Source organism: Drosophila grimshawi, unplaced genomic scaffold, assembly GCF_018153295.1.
Source record: "Drosophila grimshawi isolate 15287-2541.00 unplaced genomic scaffold, ASM1815329v1 contig_1377, whole genome shotgun sequence".
NCBI lineage: Eukaryota > Metazoa > Arthropoda > Insecta > Diptera > Drosophilidae > Drosophila > Drosophila grimshawi.
In genome coordinates, this window is record NW_025062900.1 from 5,075,802 (window position 1) to 5,094,989 (window position 19,188).

At 37.4% G+C, this 19,188-nt stretch overlaps 2 protein-coding genes across 3 annotated transcripts; one reads left to right on the forward strand and one right to left on the reverse strand.

The window, feature by feature from the left end:
- Positions 1 to 11,243: 11,243 nt before the first annotated feature.
- On the forward strand, positions 11,244 to 17,155 carry LOC6562556. The gene is given in 4 exon segments (XM_001989038.3): positions 11,244 to 11,361; positions 13,826 to 13,964; positions 16,148 to 16,570; positions 16,573 to 17,155. Coding segments are annotated over 3 exon segments (699 nt in total). The 5' UTR covers positions 11,244 to 11,361; the 3' UTR covers positions 16,710 to 17,155.
- Positions 17,137 to 19,164, reverse strand: LOC6562762 (U2 small nuclear ribonucleoprotein auxiliary factor 35 kDa subunit-related protein 2). 2 transcript variants are annotated; one of them, XM_032736140.1, is made up of 5 exons: positions 19,079 to 19,164; positions 18,207 to 19,025; positions 18,045 to 18,148; positions 17,474 to 17,630; positions 17,137 to 17,410 (listed from the first exon to the last, which is right to left on the reverse strand). In XM_032736140.1, the coding sequence occupies exons 1-5, from the start codon at positions 19,090 to 19,092 to the stop codon at positions 17,158 to 17,160; spliced, it is 1,347 nt and encodes a 448-aa protein (XP_032592031.1). In that variant the 5' UTR covers positions 19,093 to 19,164; the 3' UTR covers positions 17,137 to 17,157. The 2 variants fall into 2 exon arrangements, with proteins under 2 accessions (XP_032592031.1, XP_001989072.2); XM_001989036.2 differs by lacking the exon at positions 17,137 to 17,410 and having other exon boundaries at positions 17,536 to 17,600; positions 18,020 to 18,148; positions 19,079 to 19,163.
- Positions 19,165 to 19,188: the final 24 nt, after the last annotated feature.

Genomic DNA, 19,188 nt, shown 5'->3' on the forward strand with positions numbered 1-19,188 from the left:
GCTCCCCGTCTTAGTTGGTTTTCATTGCTGGTTTCAGGTTGCTTTAAATTGTATTGCATTTGGATTTTTTGCAAAAGGCTCTATAATTTTTGTGGGTGGAGTTGAAATTGAAATCGCTTTGAAATATATCTTTTAATAAAAGCAGAGTTCAGTTGCCGACTTTATCGTATTCAAATTGTGTGCTTAGTGATGCATATCATCATTTAATTAATACTTTGAATATTTATTGGCAGAAAGTTAATTGATTAAGCTGACTATTCAATTTATTTCTAATTTATTTAACGTGAAATCAATGAATAAGCTGTAAGCAATATAAATCGATTGTGGTTTTAAGTTTACTATTAATATATTTACATATGTATGTATTTATATATTAAATATTTTAAAATGCATTTGATTTGCAGTTTCTGCTTTTTACTTCATGCCTTGCCTAATTAAAATTTAGCTAGCCAATTTGCACAGTAATTTTCGCACACCTCTAAAATGACCTTCACAAATTGCATGCCTTCTATATATATATATATATACATATTCGTGTGTGTGTGTGTTTGTGCACAGAGCTGCCAATTATGTGGGTGGAGTTGAAAATCATATCGCATTGGCCATTTGTGTACTGCGCCTCCTTTGCCTGCCTGCCTGCCACGGCGCCGTTTTATTCGATGATAGGCCTATTGGCGGCTTAAATTGGCCATCGGTATTTGTAATTGGCTTTTTGTCTCTCTTACCCCCGAAGGGCTGGCAGGAAGCAGAAGCAGCAGCAGCAACAGCGAAAGCGAATCCAACAAGTGGGCGCCTCGTTTTCACTCGCGCTGCGAATTGAGCAACGGGCTCACATAATGCAATGACGCCACACACACACACATACTCACACATCTGTGTGTTTTTTCTTCTTTCTTTTCAAACAATGACAGTAAATTTGTGTAGTGCGATTTGTTGTATCGCGCGTCATTTAACAGGCGCGCAGCGTTTTCAGCCAGCTGCTTTTCGTGCATTTTCAACGGGCTGCAGAGCGAGACGGCTATAGTGCACACGGCATCTGCTCTTTGTGTTGAAGTGAGCTAACGCTAGTGATATACGAGCTTTTGTGAGGTTTGTATCTCCGCTAAGCAGCTGGCGAGCTTTCAAGCGAAGAGCTTTGCTTTGCAGCCGCAGCAGCAGCCATAGCCACAGCAATTCAAAGTTAATATTAATATTTGCTTTTGAGCGACAAAAACCACAAAGAGAGGTCACACAAAAAATTGACAGCCGCAAATATTTAACACATTTCCAAATCAAAATCCAACAACAAATTTAGGCACTTGAAGTGGGTTAGCAAATGTGCTAAGGCCGCTAACTAACATTAGACCTATTCAGCATCCCCATCCTCCCGCTCCCCATCAATCAAGGGGAGGGCTCAATTTGAATCGTGCCAAGATTAATTATCTGCTAATTAAAACATTATGCAAGATCTAATAACTGGTTCGTGCGAATAGCTCCACGGATTTATTTAGCTATTTATTAGGAATTTTTCGCACTGAACCAAATTAAAATCTCGCTTGGAGATAGAAATCTTCAGCGGTAATTTCATTTAAAATTCTTAAATGCTGTAAATTTAAGTTTTGATATCTTTTACATAAAGAATATGCTGGTTCATCTCTGTAAGTGCTTACTGTACTACAGCTTACAAGACGTCTCTTTTATCATTCGCATTCAATGGCAAAGATTCATTCACTGAATGGATTATTTGCGCATAAAATGTATCTAAAGCAATCAAGTCCATCAAAGTCATGGCCACATGCACTGCAGTGAAATCCCCCCAGAAAAAATAAATAAAAAACAGGCCCAAATATTAGCAGACACATGCTGCTGTTCCTCCCCAACCATAAAAAGAAGAAGACGACAACAACAACAATAAAACTTTAGCTGGTTTATTGTTCTGTCACGCGCTCGGACAAACGTCATCAAGTGGTTTTAGTTTTACATTCACTTTTTTTTATTCGCATCCGCGTATCTTGTGTGTCCACTGCTACCGATGAGCGGACAGATGGACAGGTGGACGGACGGACGGACGGATTGGATGGACAGAGAGACAGATGAGCTGGTTGTGCTGAAGAAGTGCTCTTCACTGTTACTGGTACTGGCATCTCTGGTACCTGGGTACGAAATAGCTTGTTGTTGTTGTTGCTGCCTCTCAAGGTTGAGGCAAACTGGTATCAGCAGCAACAACAGCAACTACAACAACAATAAGACCGCTAAACTGTTAAGAGCAGTCGAAGTCGGAGATGTTAAAATCCAAGACATAATCGCAATAGCCGTCGTTGTAGCATTTAGTGGTTTTGTTGATTGTTTGTCTGTTGGCACGAGTCGATATGCATTAATTAATAGCCATATCCACATATCCATAATCATAATCATACCCATTTTAATGAAGTTGACGCCGTTTCATTTTTTTCTATTCTTGAAATTACGCTGCAATTTAGAAGCCTTTCGTTGGGTAAATTGAAAATTCAAATACAAACAGAAATTTGCTTGCCCTTCAACTGATTGCATAGCTGCAATTGATACACTGGCACAAACAACTGGCCGGATATATTGCACTTAGCTAAAGAATATACAATTAAAAAATTAAATTTAAAAAAATAAATGGGGCCCAAATTTTCCACTACTAAAAGTTTGTCAAGTTTGAAACTGTTTTCAGCAGCCATGACTTTTTGATTGTGGCTTGAACTTTAGATTAATAAAACATTTAAATTTGAAAAACATATTTTTGCTCGAATTAAATATTCTGCAAAAAAAATTTTTAATAAAAATACAAATCAAATTGTGCATTTAACACAAAGCTGAACAAAATAAAAAAATATTCACGCTCAAAAATAAATAGACAAATATTTTAGATAATGAAACAAGTTATTCTATATTAATTTTATTCAAAAATTAATTTTAAACTACTATTTGGCTTCAGAGAAGAATTTATAGACTCGATTCGCTGTGTGTTTGTGTTTGTGTATATATGTATTATTAATGAAGTATGTATGTGTGTAGAGTCTAAGCAATAAAAATAAAAATTATATTTAGATGATAATGACAACGAATACAATGTCTGTCTGCACTTAGCACTTCTTCAACTTGAACGTTTTCACATTTTCAAAGTTGGCTCGTTTTATTTTTTATTTTTAATATTTTTTTTATTTTTATGATTTATGAGCAATTTCTAAAGTGCACTTGTTTGACCGCGTGCTACAACAAGTCGAACAGGTCGTTGTTATTGTTGTTGGATGCTTTTAACAAAAATGTAATAACAATAACAATTTGTTGTACTTACATACGTCGGCAACAATTTCAGCTATAGCTCGATTCTTCATTACGATTCTCTTCATTCCGAAACTCAAATCCCGGTGCGGCCAGCTGACGAGATCTGTGGTTTTATATTTGTTGTTGTTGCTGTTGTTGTTGTTTTTGTCGCTTCTAATTTTGTTGACAGATGAGGTCGCCAAAACGCCAACAAGTGACGCAGTCGCAGATGAGTAAAGCAACAACAACAACAACAGCAGCAACAGCAAAAATAACTAAAATAAAAACCTGGCAACCCTGAAATTGCTGAGCTTAAGCGCACTGCTGCAATGCAGTGGCAACCACAACAAAACAACCAAATAAAACGGGCCGGCAACGACCCGTGAACTTTACAACACTGATTGGCAGGGGGAGGGGGAATGTGGCTGCAACAAGTGCGTTGCAACAAAATTCAAGTTGTTGTTGCTGCTGTTGTTTATGTTGCACATGCAATGCCGCCTGCAGTTTTGCTTAATTTGTTCAGCATTTTATCCAAAAGTTTGGGTTTTTCTTTAAAATGTTTTTTTTTATTGTTTTTTTTTTGTTTTGAGTAAATGAGCAAGGCTGCTGGGTCAAACGGCAGGTCATTGGTCTCCATCTCGAAAGGCGCAACTCAAGTGTGGGAAGCATCATAAAACCACAAATTTGTTGAATGCATTAGTCGGCCTGTACAAACACTTGGTAAATTGTAGCATCTTCAACACACAAACATAAACAATCAAAAGTTGTTCTGAAAGTAGAAACGTAAGCAACATTTTGAGAGAAACGTGTTCCATTAAAATTTTACAAATCACGCATAAATTTGATTAGAACGATCATTAATAAAATACTCAAATAGCTTGGAACATATTTTATGTTAATTATTTACGTAAGAGATTCTTTGTTTATTGAGAATATTAAACAGACAATTCTTTTGTGGTTATTTCTGGCAGAACAAACACTCGATTGAAAATATATAAATATTATTTAAGATATCCAAGCTAAGACAAACAATTCGTTTGTAGTTATTTTTGGCAGAACAAACACTTGAGAAACAATTGAAAATACAAAAATATTACGAACGAAATTCGGAGCAAAAAATCCACGTTCGTTGCCTAAGTCTTTTGTTCTGTTCCCATCCATAATGTTAAATAAGATACATCAATGTAAAATTGCTGTCTGTCTGACTAAGCGCTTCTGATTTATGGGCGAAAAGCAGACGGGGCTTAAACATATGTTCAATTGATTTCATAATCATAATCATGACACCGCACACGGCCCAACCCAGCGGCAAAAAGAAGCAGCTGAATGAGCAGCAACTATAAATATGATTTTATAAATAAGTAAGAAAAAAAAAAATCTTATAAATATGCAACTTCCTCCACAACAATGTTTGACACACTGACTAGACGACGACGATGATGACAATGATGTAAAAAAAAAAAATATATATATATATGGAAAAAATGGAAAACTGAATGTAAAACACAGATAAATTATGCAAAGTAAAGTCGATTGCATATTCACAATTTAACAGCTGAGTGTTGAGTGTTGGGTGTTGAGTGTTGTGATGCATTCTATATTATGTATATTGTGTGATGATGTGTTTGCCACATCCGCATTTGCCCCTAAAGTGAACTTGTGGCCGCACAATTTCGCACACACCTACTTTTGTGTAAACGTTTCTCATAACTGCTCGATACTTATATAAGTAATTTGTCAGATTTATGGTCGACGATTAGAGACAATTGCTGATTCTGAATGATGATGCCCAACAGTTGCAGTTGTTATTGTTGCTGTTGCTGCTGCTGCAGTTGTTGTTGCTGCTGCTGCACTTCTCTTATGCAATTAGCCAGCGGCTTGTTTATGTTGCATTGTTTCGTCCCAGACACTTACTAAGTCTTCTAAAGCAATCCAGCTGCCTTAGCTCATTCATAAAAAAAAATTAAAACATTCTAGCTGTGTGTCCATGTGTGTGTGTGAATGTGTGTCAAATTTTGCAACCATCTCAATCTAAAAACTCTTGTGCTGTGTCTTTGATTTTGTGTTTTGTTTGTTGCTTTTTTCGTATTCTTTTTCGCATATGAAAATTTTTGTCACGTTTTCCGTGACGAATTTAAAATGTGCCTGGCACTTAATTCTTTTGTGTCACACCAAGCAACAACAAAGCCATTTGATGCTGTTGTTGTTGCAGTTGTTGCTGCTGCAGTTGTCGTTTTACACAGATGCGCTAAATTGCAGACATCAATCATTTTTTGCCATTGCGTAATCTTCTCAGATGCTGCAGTCTGTCGCGAGGCGGTTTTGGATTCTACATATAGCGCCCAAGTGTCAGTTATCTATATATACATACATACATACATACATATATACAGACAACAATTTATATAGCCAATTTTATATATAAGTAAATTTGGCTGTTTGTTTGATTTTGTGTCTCGGCAAGGTCTTGATTAATTTGTTGCCAATCACTTTTTGTTGTCGCGCTGACAAAAGCTGATGCCAAACTCAAATAAATAAACGAAACGAAAATACATTATTACACATATATGCATGCGTATATATATACCTATGTATATATACATATATCTATGAAAAAATTTAAATTTCAACTAATGTGTAAATGAACAAAACGACTGCCTCTTGGGGTCACATTTGGCAACATTTCATATCATCAGCAACGCATTTAAAAAGGCATTTAACAAACAAAACCAAAAACCAAAAACCAAAAGCCAAAAAAAAACCTGACAGGGGCTTCTTCAAAAACACACACACACACACACACAAATTGCAATTACTCGTCGTTGTTGTGTCCTTCACGCATTCCCAGCTGATTCTCCATCTTCGTCTCGAAGTCCGTCTCCAAGTCCAACTGTCCAACTGAACATCGCCGCTCAATGCTAATGCTATCAACAACAAAAATATTCTATGCGCCTTAACAAATCGGTTTTTTGGTGGGGTTATTCAATTGCGAGGGTCACTCACTAAGTAATGGAATCCGTCTCCCCTTTGCATCTGCCATAAAAAGCACCCCTGATAAAAAGTGAAACTTACTTTGCTAAAATTTGTTAACATACTAGTGATAATTATCATAATCAATCAAAATTATTGTCATCTTCTATATAATATCTTCACAACTTCAAGAGCAGCCCATGTAATTTGGCTTATGGTAGTTGAAATGAAGAAGACGAAGTAAAAATCGAGCCGATTATGAATTAAACCACAAACGCAACCAATTTAAGGCAATTCCATTCCATTCAATTCCATTTTCATTCAATTCAATTCCACTTGTATTGATTCGATTAGATTTGAATCGTTTTTATTCGATACGAATCCATTCAATGCAAGATCATAACTCAAACTAAGGTCAGCTGGATACTCTTCTCCGACCTGTCTTATTTATAGTTTGAAATTTTTTTTGGTTGCTTAAATAGATTGATTATACAAACATTTTTGCTGCGCTTTATTTCTTCTTGATTTAGTTTCTTGGCAATTAGCATCTTCATTGTTGAATTCTGTTTTTTCTTAAAGTTTTTTTTTTTTTTTTTGATTATAGTTTTTGTAGTTTTTTTTTTTCTTGAACAACACATTCACGGAAGCTTCAGTTTCAGTTTTTGTTTAGACAGACAGAAACTGAAAATGAAGATGAAGATGCTGATTTTGAGTTGTGGGCCTTCCGCGCTTGGAGCGCCTGATCTTGTTTAAATCTTTAAGCATTTCGATTTTTGTTATTTCTTTTTTTTTGATGTCATATGCATCAAATTATGGAAATTTGGCAAAAATGTTTTATCAGCGACGCCTATTGTGTAGTAAGTTGATAGAAGATGACTTGATCTGCTAACTTGCTTAGTCACCGAAGGTCACGGGGGCTCGAATAAAACATTCAATCAACCGACAAAACAGCCTACGGAGAACATACACAGAGAAAAAAGAAACATGTATTCTATAAAACAAACCTGATAGTTTTGATTAAATACCTTTTTGATTTAGAATGTTAAGTCTTAAATGTTGTCTTTTAACCTCACATTAAAATGTACAATCTCCAATCAAGAATGTTTTCTTAATATTCACAAAAAAAGTCAAGGTTCTTCATTCATCTACTTTTAAGAATATAGACTTAATTAAACATTTGTATGTTTTCCTAAAATTCAAAAAAATATCAAGGTTCTTCAGTCATCTATTTTTAAGAATATAATCTTAATTAAAGACTTGAATGCTTTTAAAACGTTTTGTAATCGATTCAAGAATGCGATTTTTGACTGAATGACTTCATTTCAAAACGTAAAATATGAAATGATAAATTTTAGCCTCAGATTAATAAAAAAATCTCCAATCAAGAAAACATTCTATAAACAAGAAGTAAGAAGTGAATCAAATTAAATCAAGGTTCTTCATTCGAATCGAATAATTTAGTTTTGGCTATTGGTATAGATTAGATTAATACGTTTTGTAAACGAAGTACAAATTTTCTCATTGTGTATGGGCAATTTGCATATGCATATGAACAATCATATATGACACGTAAGTTCGTTCGATCGATCGATCGAGAATCTTGCCTTTAATGACAGTAATTGACCACAATCGATGACAGCTTATAAGAACTGGATGTGAGTGACTAAAGAGTGACTAAGCTAATCAGTTCGGCGAATCAGTTTTCAGCCGATTTCCGAACTTGTCAAGGTTCAACAAAACAATAAAAAATAAAAATGTGCGACTACCGCAGGAAATGCATGTAAGATACAAAAGAAAAAAAAAACCGGCTACTAGGGCAAAAATGATTAAAAAGCACAAAAAACAAAATGCATAACATGATAAAAAAACAAAAAACAACAACAACGGATGCTGATTTATGCTGCAGATGCAATAAGCAAAGTGCGAAAAAAGAGAGAACAACAAAAAACACTCAGCAAGTGCGGATGCTTTCAAGATCCAAGATCCCAAAGCACCAAAGGGGCGCTCAAAACACATTCAAAATCATTGCATAATTTTAACAAGTTTTCAAGTATGCATGGGTGGTAATTAAATCTTGGCTAACTCATGTCCAACACAAAGCCAAACAACCAATTGGCAAATATAACAAAAAACTGCCCAAAACGTGTGTTATATATGTATTAATTAAACTATAGCAAAAAAATGAAGAAAAAAAATGAGACAAAAGAAATATTGGACTTTTATTGATTTAATTTATTTATTAATTTATTAAAATTATGCAATTTGAATAAGTAGATGATATATGGTGTGCTTTAATTCCAGTTTTTAGATTAGTTCCTTGGACTTACAAATCAGAGTGCTTGTTGGGAATACGCGACTGAAAGACTAAGTCTACACAAAGCTATAATTAATAAGGTCTTTGCATATTATCCGATTAAATGTAGTTGGGTTTTTTTTAATAAAGAAATGCGTGTAGAGTTACAACAAAAGTTATAATAAACCTAATCAGATTAATACACAGAGAGAAAAATAATATGTTTTCTTGTAATGCTTGAAATCTGATCTTTATTTAAGAAGTGCTTAAGAAAACAGAAAAGAATCACTTTTGATCATTTCAAGACTTTGTTTACTATCTACAATAATATATGTCGAAATCCATAAGCATATCCATTTCTGTAGAACTATAGGGTATACAGAAAAAAGTCATAAATTAATCAGTTTTAAGCAACCAATTAAGAAATTCTTCACTTCAATTTTGCATTCTTTTTATGTTGTTTTATTTATTTGCCATAAACTTCCGCAAATGCAAGAAAATTGCACGATTATCATTTTTGCACTAGCTATAAAATTTGCACAAATATGAAAACATTTTGGCTAAATATAATTAATTCACATTTGGTGTTAACAGTCTGACCCCCCCTGCTGAGCTGTATGCGCCCCGTTGGCATGAACCATATTAATAAGACTAATTAAAATATATGTATAATAAATGATTAAAGCACAGCTGGATGAGTGGAATTATAAACTGGGTTTCTTTTTTTCCATGTTTGGGCTGGCCTTAAATCTGGCACGACCACGTGAGGAGAGGCCTGCGAATCCGCACCATAAATTAGTTTTCTATTAAATGCTACTAAATGGCAAACAATGGCGCCACCCAAACAAAAAGTCGCACACACGCATACACACACACACACACACGCATATATGGTGTATAATATATAGGTGTATCTTTTTCATGGTCAATTAGCAGACAACAGAAATCAAGTCAACAGTTGTTGGCCATAAGGTCAGCCATTAGTGCTAAGCGAGTGTCAATAGTTCAACGTGGCCAAAATGTCAATGTTTTACATTTGAATTTTTCTTTTTTTATTTTCTTACATTTTATTTATTTATTTTTTTTATGGGATATTAATAAGGATTTGAGTTTGAATACGTGAACATAAAGAAAAAATCACCGACTTTCATTTGTGTTCTGCTCAGTAAATTACATAATCAAGCGTGTTATACATTTGCATATTGATGAGCGAAAATAAAATAAAAAGCTAACATAAATGTCAATTTGTTTAGAATTGGGTACAAGCCGAACAGCTCTCCAGATCCGGCTGGCACCGCCAAGCACCAAGCACCAATCACAGTCTGAGCTTGAAGAGCATGAGAGAGACGATGGCGGCGATGGCGACGGCATGTTAAATATAATATTTATGAGAGCAAATTCCAAAATCAATAGCTTATCCTTTGCCAGTTCATTCACATGGCAATTAAAGCAGCAAAAAAAAAAAAAACACAAACACACTTAACAAAAAAATATAAAACACGTTGAGGGGTTAAAAAAAAAAAAACAAAAGTAAGTTTTATAAATTTTAGCTTCTAGTTGTCGAGCGCGTGCGAAGAGCAGCCGCTGCGGAAGCCAAAGAGCCGTAGAGCCCACGGCGACATTTCGAAAGGCTTTTCAAGATCAAGGCCTAGTAATACAAACAGCAAATAACAATAACAAAACACAACACTTGACAAATCGATATATGAAGTAAGCCCCAAAGCCATCGGCAGCAAATCAAAATGATGCGTAAAAGGTGCGCCAAGTGTTTGCATATACATTTGGAAATACAAGGCATTTGTTTTGACCGCCTGGCACTCCACACAATCAGATATTGCAATTAAATTAATACTATCGTACTACGGATTTTAGCCGGGCCAACAGACAGCGTCCGAAGAACAAACAGACAAAACTTTTGCTTTAAATTTAAAGTAAATAACTTAAATTCGTAGAAGCGACCATAAAGCGGGGCTTCATTTATATATGTGTATACTATAAAGATTATCTGTCTATAGACAAATGTAGTCATTGTCTCAAGCTGTTCTGAGTTCATTTGCTGATCTTTCTTCTTTTTTTTTTACCTGCACAGTGTGCCAGCAAAAAATCAAAATAAAATAAACAACATTAAAATCCGGTTAATATGCATTTATCAATAGTTTTGTTTTCCTGTTGTTTTTTTTTTTTTTTGCGTAAGAAATGTAGCAAATGTGAACAGTCTTAGTTCAGACGAAGTAATTTGTTATCCCAGTTCTTTTTATCGTAGAATCAAAGTGTTGATTTCAAAATCGAGTTTGTTAACTTTTTTTTTTTTGGTGCGCCATTTTGAAAAGTGATATTTCATATGCTGCCATAAGGTTGCACATCATTTCAACTACTAACTGATTTATGATAACTGCTCGTACTCGAGATGCGAATCAATGTGCAGCGCAGAGAGAGAGATGGAAGAGAGACAGACAGACAGAGAGAGTGAGAGAGAGAGAGAGAGTGCGACTCAAGCCAAGCTTAGCTCGGAGAGAGAGAGAGAGAGAGCGAGTAAGAGCGTAAGCTTTCAAGTTTTACTCTCTGGTCGCTCCAAAATGCTCGCTCAGCTTGAATGCTCAGTGGATGTTTTTAATATTGGGGAGTGGCAGCCGCCCATTTTGCCAATTGGAACGTATAAAAGCCGGCTGAACGGCTGTCTGAATATTCGTTGCTATTCACATTTGCGTCTGGTCTCGTCTCGTCTAGTTTTGTCTCCGACGCAACATCGGAGTCTGATTTGGACCCACTGAGAACGCAACTGAACTTTTGTGGTGTATTTTGGTTATAAGCGAACAAAATAAATAAAGGTAAGCAGACATTCGCGCTCCTCAAGGATATTCAGTGTGTGGATACATTTTGAAAGGACTTCCAGTGCCCAAAAAAATATAAAAATAATTGACATTTTGTGATGAGAACAAAAAAAGAAAAACAGTTTACATGAAAATTAAATATTATATATGTATATACGAACAGTGCTACAAGGATGTGAAAACAAAATTTCGGATTTGATATGGATTAAAAGTTGCGCAAAATCAAACGAAAAAAAATTATATTTTAGAAGATTTTTGAGGAAATGAATTTGAAAAGTGAGACGAGCAAGTTCGTTGCCTAAGTTCTTTGGTGTGTTGGATCGAGAATCAAGTTTGTTTCCCAAGTCTTTTGTTATTTCAACATCAGTTCATTGGCCCAAAACTAAAAACTCTATTATTCTATAGGAATGCCGAGTTTACAGTTACAGTTCGTTGACTCAGCTATGAACTACAACATTTTTGTGGATCTTTATGGCATTTGCATAAGTAATACGATATTTTTTGACCCAACACCCTTTAACACTAAAAATATGCTGTCCATTTTGTAAGTCACAAACATTTGCGCAATGTGGCAAACGTTAAACTGCCAACGCACACACAACCAAATTGTACATGCATCAATTATAACGAGAAGCAATAAAACACAAAATGTGTGCCGAACACATGTGTGGCTGTCATAAAAGGGCTACAAAGCTACACACTTGTAGACATATGTATCCATAATTAAGTGCAGTCATCAGTGTTTTGTTCAAGCTGATTGATATTGATTAACATGCATGAGCTGACGAAAAACAAATACGGGCGCCAATGGACAGAAATTACAAAACGCAACTTTTAAACACCAACAAAACAGAGACGGACATAGAGAAATAAATACTCGTTGCGAGCGCTGCTTGAAATGCAAGTTTCCAAATCTCCATTAAGGGCAGGCATCGATCGTACTTTTCACCTCAAATCGAATCGTTTTTTGATGCTTTTGGTCGAAAATTGAATTCATAATTTGTGTAGCGCAACAAGTCTTGAAATCGTATCAAATTTTCATTATGCATGAACTTTGTGTTCAATTTCCAAGCCCTGTGGCTTGGCTGCGACCATTAACCGATTCCATTAATGATTTATATTGCCAAATCGACGACAGACGACAGACGACGGTTGAGGGTATGGGGGGTAATTCCCCCACTCCCGCCAAGCTGTCATAGCGATCAAGATCGTCATAGCAATGAAATCAAATTAAAATGCAAAATTTCAAATTTGAAACTGGACAGACCAGTCAGGCATTCGAGCTGATTGATTGATAGCATTGCATTAGCATCACGTTAAAAATTATAAGGAGGAAGACAGCGGGAGCAGCAGCTTTAATCGATATGCAAAAGACGTGGAAGGTTCTAGCCAGAGTCGAAAATAAAAATAAATTTACAAAAATAAAAAACAAAGCAAAAAAATGTATATAAAAAAAATAACGATACAAAAGTCAATAAAACCAGTTAAGGTCAGCAGTCAGGCCTGGCCAGGCCAGGCAGGCAGGCAGGCAGCAGAGTGGCTAAGCTTGTGGCTTGTGTAATCAACATGTTTGCTGCAGATGCTAAATGAATTTTTTATTTATGAATAATGTGACGACGGTGCCCAAGCTGCTGTTAATGCTGATGCCGTTGCCGATGTTGATGCTGATCACGTTGCCAACGCTGCTAAGCTACAATAAAAATAAAGTTTCAAGTGTCGTCGTCGACGTCGCTGTCGTCACTGTGGCAGTGTGTCAGTGGCCGCCTCGGGGCAACCGGTTGGCTGGCACCAATGCATCCTTGACATAAAAACCGTGCACACCAAGTTACATCTTCGCTATACAAACACACACACACACGCACACACACACGCACACACACACACGCACACACTTATTAAGATGCACGCAATCAAATCAAATTTAAACAACATTCCGCAAACGCACTGTGGTCAATAGCCTAAATATGGCCATTTAAATATACATATATTGATATTTTTAATGTATTTGGAGTTGATCTCCCTTGTCTTAATGGCTAAATTGGCTGTAAAATTTAACTAATATTTTTTTTTATTGTTTTTTGTTTTATTATTCGTTGTTATAATTTAAAGCAGTAAAGTTATGAGCAAACTCAGTCATGAAAAAAGCCCCACTTTTAACCACAGATAAATATAACAAATAAGTGAAAAAGCGGTCAATTTTTTGTTTTGCTTAATTGAAGCTGAGCACTACAAATACTCAGTAACTTGATGCAACATATTTTTGTTATCACAGCCAAAATAAGTAGCTTAAAAAAAAGCACACAACACAAAATTTAGGTTAGCTGAAGATGGATGTACTATTATACTATATATATATATATATATATATATATACTATTATATACTGTTATGTAGCTAACGAGCCAAATAATTTGTGCAAAATGTTCAACTCACGTTTTCGCTTTTCCGCCTTTGCTTGCAGATGAAAGTCACTTTGGCGATAGCGACTTTCTGCCTGGTGGCCGCCTGCGCCTCAGCGCAAAGGGGCAGAACCACAACAACCACAGGAACCAAGCCGGGTCGCTTCCTCTCGCTGCCCGTGCCCGCCAAGTGCTCTAGCCGTAAGTACACACTTTTACTATCAAAATACATACCACAAAACATTTCACATATTTCAACCATAAACCAAAAAACAAAAGTAAAAGTGAGCAACGTTAGAAGAATAACAATTAGCGAAGCGATTTGCCAAGTTTGCACTTGAAATTGTTGGGCAATGCGACGTGTGGCGTGTAAACGAGACCACAATAATTACAATAATAATATACGTGAGTATGTGGGTGCCTATATATATATATATATATATTTCATTGCGTTAGGTCGCGAACGATTCGTCGAAGGTCGCTTGCATTTTGTCACCCACGCACTTTCTTTGCTTTGCAGTTGAGTTTCTCGGTTTCTCAGCCGAGCGCTGCCACTTTGAATGGCTGCCACTCATTTGTATCCAATTAGACAGCAACACACACACACACACACACACACCTACACATTTAATGCAAGTCATCTAATGCAGTTGCGCTCCAACCCAAAAGATTGCAAAAATGCATCAGCAGCTATAAAGATTTACGATGCAAACAATCGCGTCATCGCTGCATATCCGCTACGGGTGAAGTTTGCAGCTAGTGCTAATTACACACATATTAATATGTATTAGGTGCAAAAATAACTCGAATGAATGCATTTGTGTGCATTCCGTTTAAGCTGAAAAAAAAATGCAACTTAATTTGGATTTTTATTTGTTTTTTTTAGTGGACCATAAAGTTGCATAGCTAGTTTTGTGTGTTGAGTTTTTCATTTTTTTTAGAAATTTCCAGTTATACAAGCACAACTTTATGTTAAATAAATTAATTATCTATTCAAACTTAATTACCTGCTTTAGACGGCGACTGTCTCGTTAATAACGACTCTAAAACATGACACTGTGTGCTTGCTTATTAATTTACATTTAAAAACGTAGATTTCCTAAGCCCCAAACTACACGTTGAGATTCTGAGAGATTCTGCTTGTTTAGTTGAATCCACATCTTTTTTTTAATAGCTTGTTTGGGAAGTTGCTTGGTAAATGATGCAATTGTGAGCATTTCTTGTTTTTTTTATATTTTTTTAATTTTAACAGGAGAAAAACAAATGGTGGGGAAGAAAGTGGGGTTAATGTGACGAGCTATTTTATTGCCTTGACCCGCAAACTGAGGAAATTACAGCAGTCTGGCAGCATTGGCAAAAAAACTAATAATGTGCAAACAATGGCAAATAAGGTCATTATGTTAGACTTAAGCTGATTTGACGTGAAGTGTGGAGCGGGTAAGGTGGGGAAGGCGGGTAAGGGGGCGGTGGAACGAACAGGCAATTGCAAAAGTGACGGCAACCAACGACGACTGGCAGCTTTAAAGCAGCTTAAAGTGCGCCTAATGACGCGTGCCGCCAGCACCAGCGACAGCAAACAGTGGTAACAAGAGGCGTGGCACAGGCGGGTAGCTTAAAAAAAATCAAATTAAGTCGAAACAACTGCAACGACTGCACAATGCACTGTTAAACAGTGCTAGCAAAGTTTTTCCATTATTAGTTTCTTGCGTTTTGCGGCAGTGGGCGTGACAGCAATATTCTTGACTTATTTTTCCTATAATTAAAGGCATGTCAAAAGATTTGCGCAATATACCAATATACTCGCACTTTTAAGAACAGAGTAGCGAAAAACAAAATCAAAGTAGCTAATCAAATGGACGCTGCTGCAGCAGCACTGCAGTAGCCGCAACGGTGGCAGATCAGCGAAGCAGCGATGTGAAACAAGTTTCGTATTTATTTATTTTTTTTTTTGCCGAGGAAACGAAGGTGGCAGCAGCAAAGTTGTAGCTTTATGTCTATCGGTGTGTGTGAGTTAGGGGGGGAATTCCATTGTTGGCTTAACCAATATAGTTTTTGTTGTGCTTTGGCAAATGGAAAACCTTTTGACACACAGAAGACAAAGGAAAAAGCGGGCAGACGGCATCGGGAGGAGTCGCAGAGTAGCAAGCAGCAAAGCAGCAAGCATCATGCTGCATAAATTGCTGCACAAGATTACGCAACGGCAATAACAACAACAACAACAACAACACAAAGTTGGGGGAAGTTGTGTAAGCATCCGTGGCTTGTTTTGCCAATCATTGGGCCAAGATGCTCAACAGTCAGCCAAGCATCCAAAACGCATTAAACTCGAGACACGCCCAACTCTAAACTTAACGCTAAATTGAACTCTAACTCGATATTTGCAGGCCCCAAGGAGTTCTCCTATCGCGGCAAAAACATGTTCCTAAGCACCCATGTGCCGGCGCTGGCCAACAGGAAGGTCGACTGGTTGGATGGCCGTAATCTGTGCCGTGAATACTGCATGGATCTCGTCGCCCTCGAGACCCAAGAGAAAAACAATCTCATCTTCCGTGTCATCCAGCAGAATGATGTGCCTTACATCTGGACAGCTGGACGTATTTGCGATTTCGCTGGCTGCGAGAATCGTCCCGATCTGGAGCCCAAGTCCGTCTATGGCTGGTTCTGGTCCGCAACCCGTGAGAAGATCCAGGCCACCAACCGCATTCCACAGGGATGGGGCTACAATCCCTGGTCGCAGACCGGTCACAAGAAGCGTCCACAGCCCGACAATGCCGAATACGACATCAACCAGACCAAGGAGCAGTGTCTGCGGTGTTGAACAATGTCTATAATGATGGCATCGCATGGCACGATGTTGCCTGCTATCATGAGAAGCCCGTCATCTGCGAGGATAACGAGGAACTGCTGCGCTATGTGGCGGCCACAAATCCGGGCATTCGTCTATAAGTTTTGCTGAAGATGTCCAAATGCTTCTTCGTATTGTTTGTGTAATTTTAAAACTACTTATTATAATAATACTCCTTAAATGAGTTTTTTTTGTATAATTTTGTTTAATGTGTACGACGAATGCAAGACAAATAGACTTTAGAATTTATAATTCCCCCGATCTTACCACCTATATTTTACCACCACATGTCCAAAATTCACAAACTCTCCTCCTTTCGAAACTGCCAATCTTATCGACTATCCTAAAAAACAAAAAAAAAAAACAAAGCACAAAACCAACAAAAAACCACAAATTATATTTATAAACCAATTTTAAAATGGTTAAGAGTATTCACTGAAATTTCGCTTCGCCTCAAAATCTCACTATTATATTTTGCCTTCCAAAACAAAGAGATTGAATAAAATGTTGTAAAAAAAATCCATAAAATAAAGAATTATATAATTTATTTTATTTGACACTAAAATCGCGCCTGGAACTCCGTCCGTAGCTCGATGTGGAACGACTCCTTGTGTGTCCTCGACTAGCTTGGGATTTGTGGCGTTTGCGGCTTTGATCTTGCCTCGAATGTGAGTCACGCTCTCTGCTGCGATGTTTCCGGTTGCTGTTGCTCGAGGATTGGGAAGAAGAGCTCTTCACTTCCAGCTCAGGACTCTCGGACCAACGCCAGTTGCGAGGAGATTCCCTATCATTGTCGTCCCAGCTGTCGGATCAGTAAAATATTCATTTCATTTCATTGATATAATAATATATTTAAAATACTCACCTGGCTGGTTTAGTTTTGGGCGTCCTACTGTGAGATCGATTGCCCTTTGGCGTATCGTACAGATCCAAGCTGATGTTAAACAGATTGTTTGGATTGCGAAACAAGTGAAGGTAGCCACAGCTATTACCTTTGGGACATTTGCGTGTTAAGGACAAACCTTAAAGAAGCAACAAGTTGGATAAGCAATTATTATTATCTTTGGCTCGCCAAAGATTAAATACCCTTGCAGACATAAATTCTAAGCTTAGACTTAATCTGCTCTTACAGATCTTAGATCTTGATCCGATAGACTATAAAATGAACAAACTTTCATTAACCAAAATGTGCACATTAATTTGCATACAATCAATAATGGCTATAAAAAGTCAGTTGTTAAAACTAATTAGGAATACATAATATATAATATACATTACGAAATCCTTTACCATTTGGAAACATGATTATTTTACTAGCTGCAAGGGTATACAATATAATACATATATATTATATATATAATTATAAATGTGCGTCGTATTTGTGTTTTTTTTTTTATTTAGCAAAGGATACGGCTGTTGAGATGCGGTTCACGTACCGCAAACGGCGCCACGCCATGCTTTCAAATTGGAGAACTCCACATTTAGGCGCCTGGATGCATAATAACGACCCTGCAGATTGACAAAGGCGCGCAGCGCATATCTGAAATTAATTATATATATTACAAATATATTATGTATATTTTATCTCAGATACACACCGCTCCTGGGCATACTCCACAAAGACGTGACCTCGCAGATGGGGCAGCGTATTGCACACTACACGAAAATTAATGATTTTGCCAAATTTTTGCAACTCGTCGACGACATCGTTGAAGAAGGCATCATAATCCGCTCGCAGATCTTGTGGAGTCTGCTCCAAATGAGCATCGGCATTTGCATACTCCTTGTGCGTATCGCCAATCTGTAGCAGGGGATGTGTGAAAAAGTGACGTATTAGAAGGATCTTGGCCAGCATGGGCCGCCGGTGATTGAAGGTGCAACTGTGACCATAACGACAGCAATTGGTGCGCGTGTAGAATTCACAGAGTCGCTCCTCGGGATGCGTTTCGAGCACACGTTGCAGTTCGCTGGGCGGTGTGCACCGTGTGGTATCCTCCATATAATCGTGCATGCGTTGCAGTAGTGCCTCAAATTCTGCTGCTGCCTTGTCTGCCAGTCTTTTCTTCTCCTCGCGCCGCATGCGCTGCTCCTCGAGCATTGCTGCCAATTCGTCTGCTTGCTGAGCACGCAACCGCTCCATTTCAGCCTGCTCCTTGCGATGCTTCGCTGCATCGATTTGGAATTGACGTTGAGCGAGTGCCTCGCGGCGGAGCCATGCCTCTTCATCAGCCTGTTGTTTGTGCTCAATTGTCAGACGCTTAAATTCCTCCAGCTCCGCTTGCTGTTTGAGCCATGTTTGATATTCTGGCTCCGATTCTCTTGCGCTCTGCTCGATTGCCTCTTGTTTTTCGCGCTCTCGCGCTTGCTTCTGGCGTCGCCGATGTCTTTGTTGTTTTTTTACCAACTTGCGCCAAGTTCTGCGATTGCAAAATATTGTAAATTGTATATTAAAGCAGCAATTCAGTTTTACCTTTTAGCCGGCATTTTTGTTTGTGTTTTGTCCTAAACCGACGTCACCCTGTAAATGAATCTGTTAACCTTAACAGCTCTTTAACATTCGCATTGCGTTAGCATTCCACT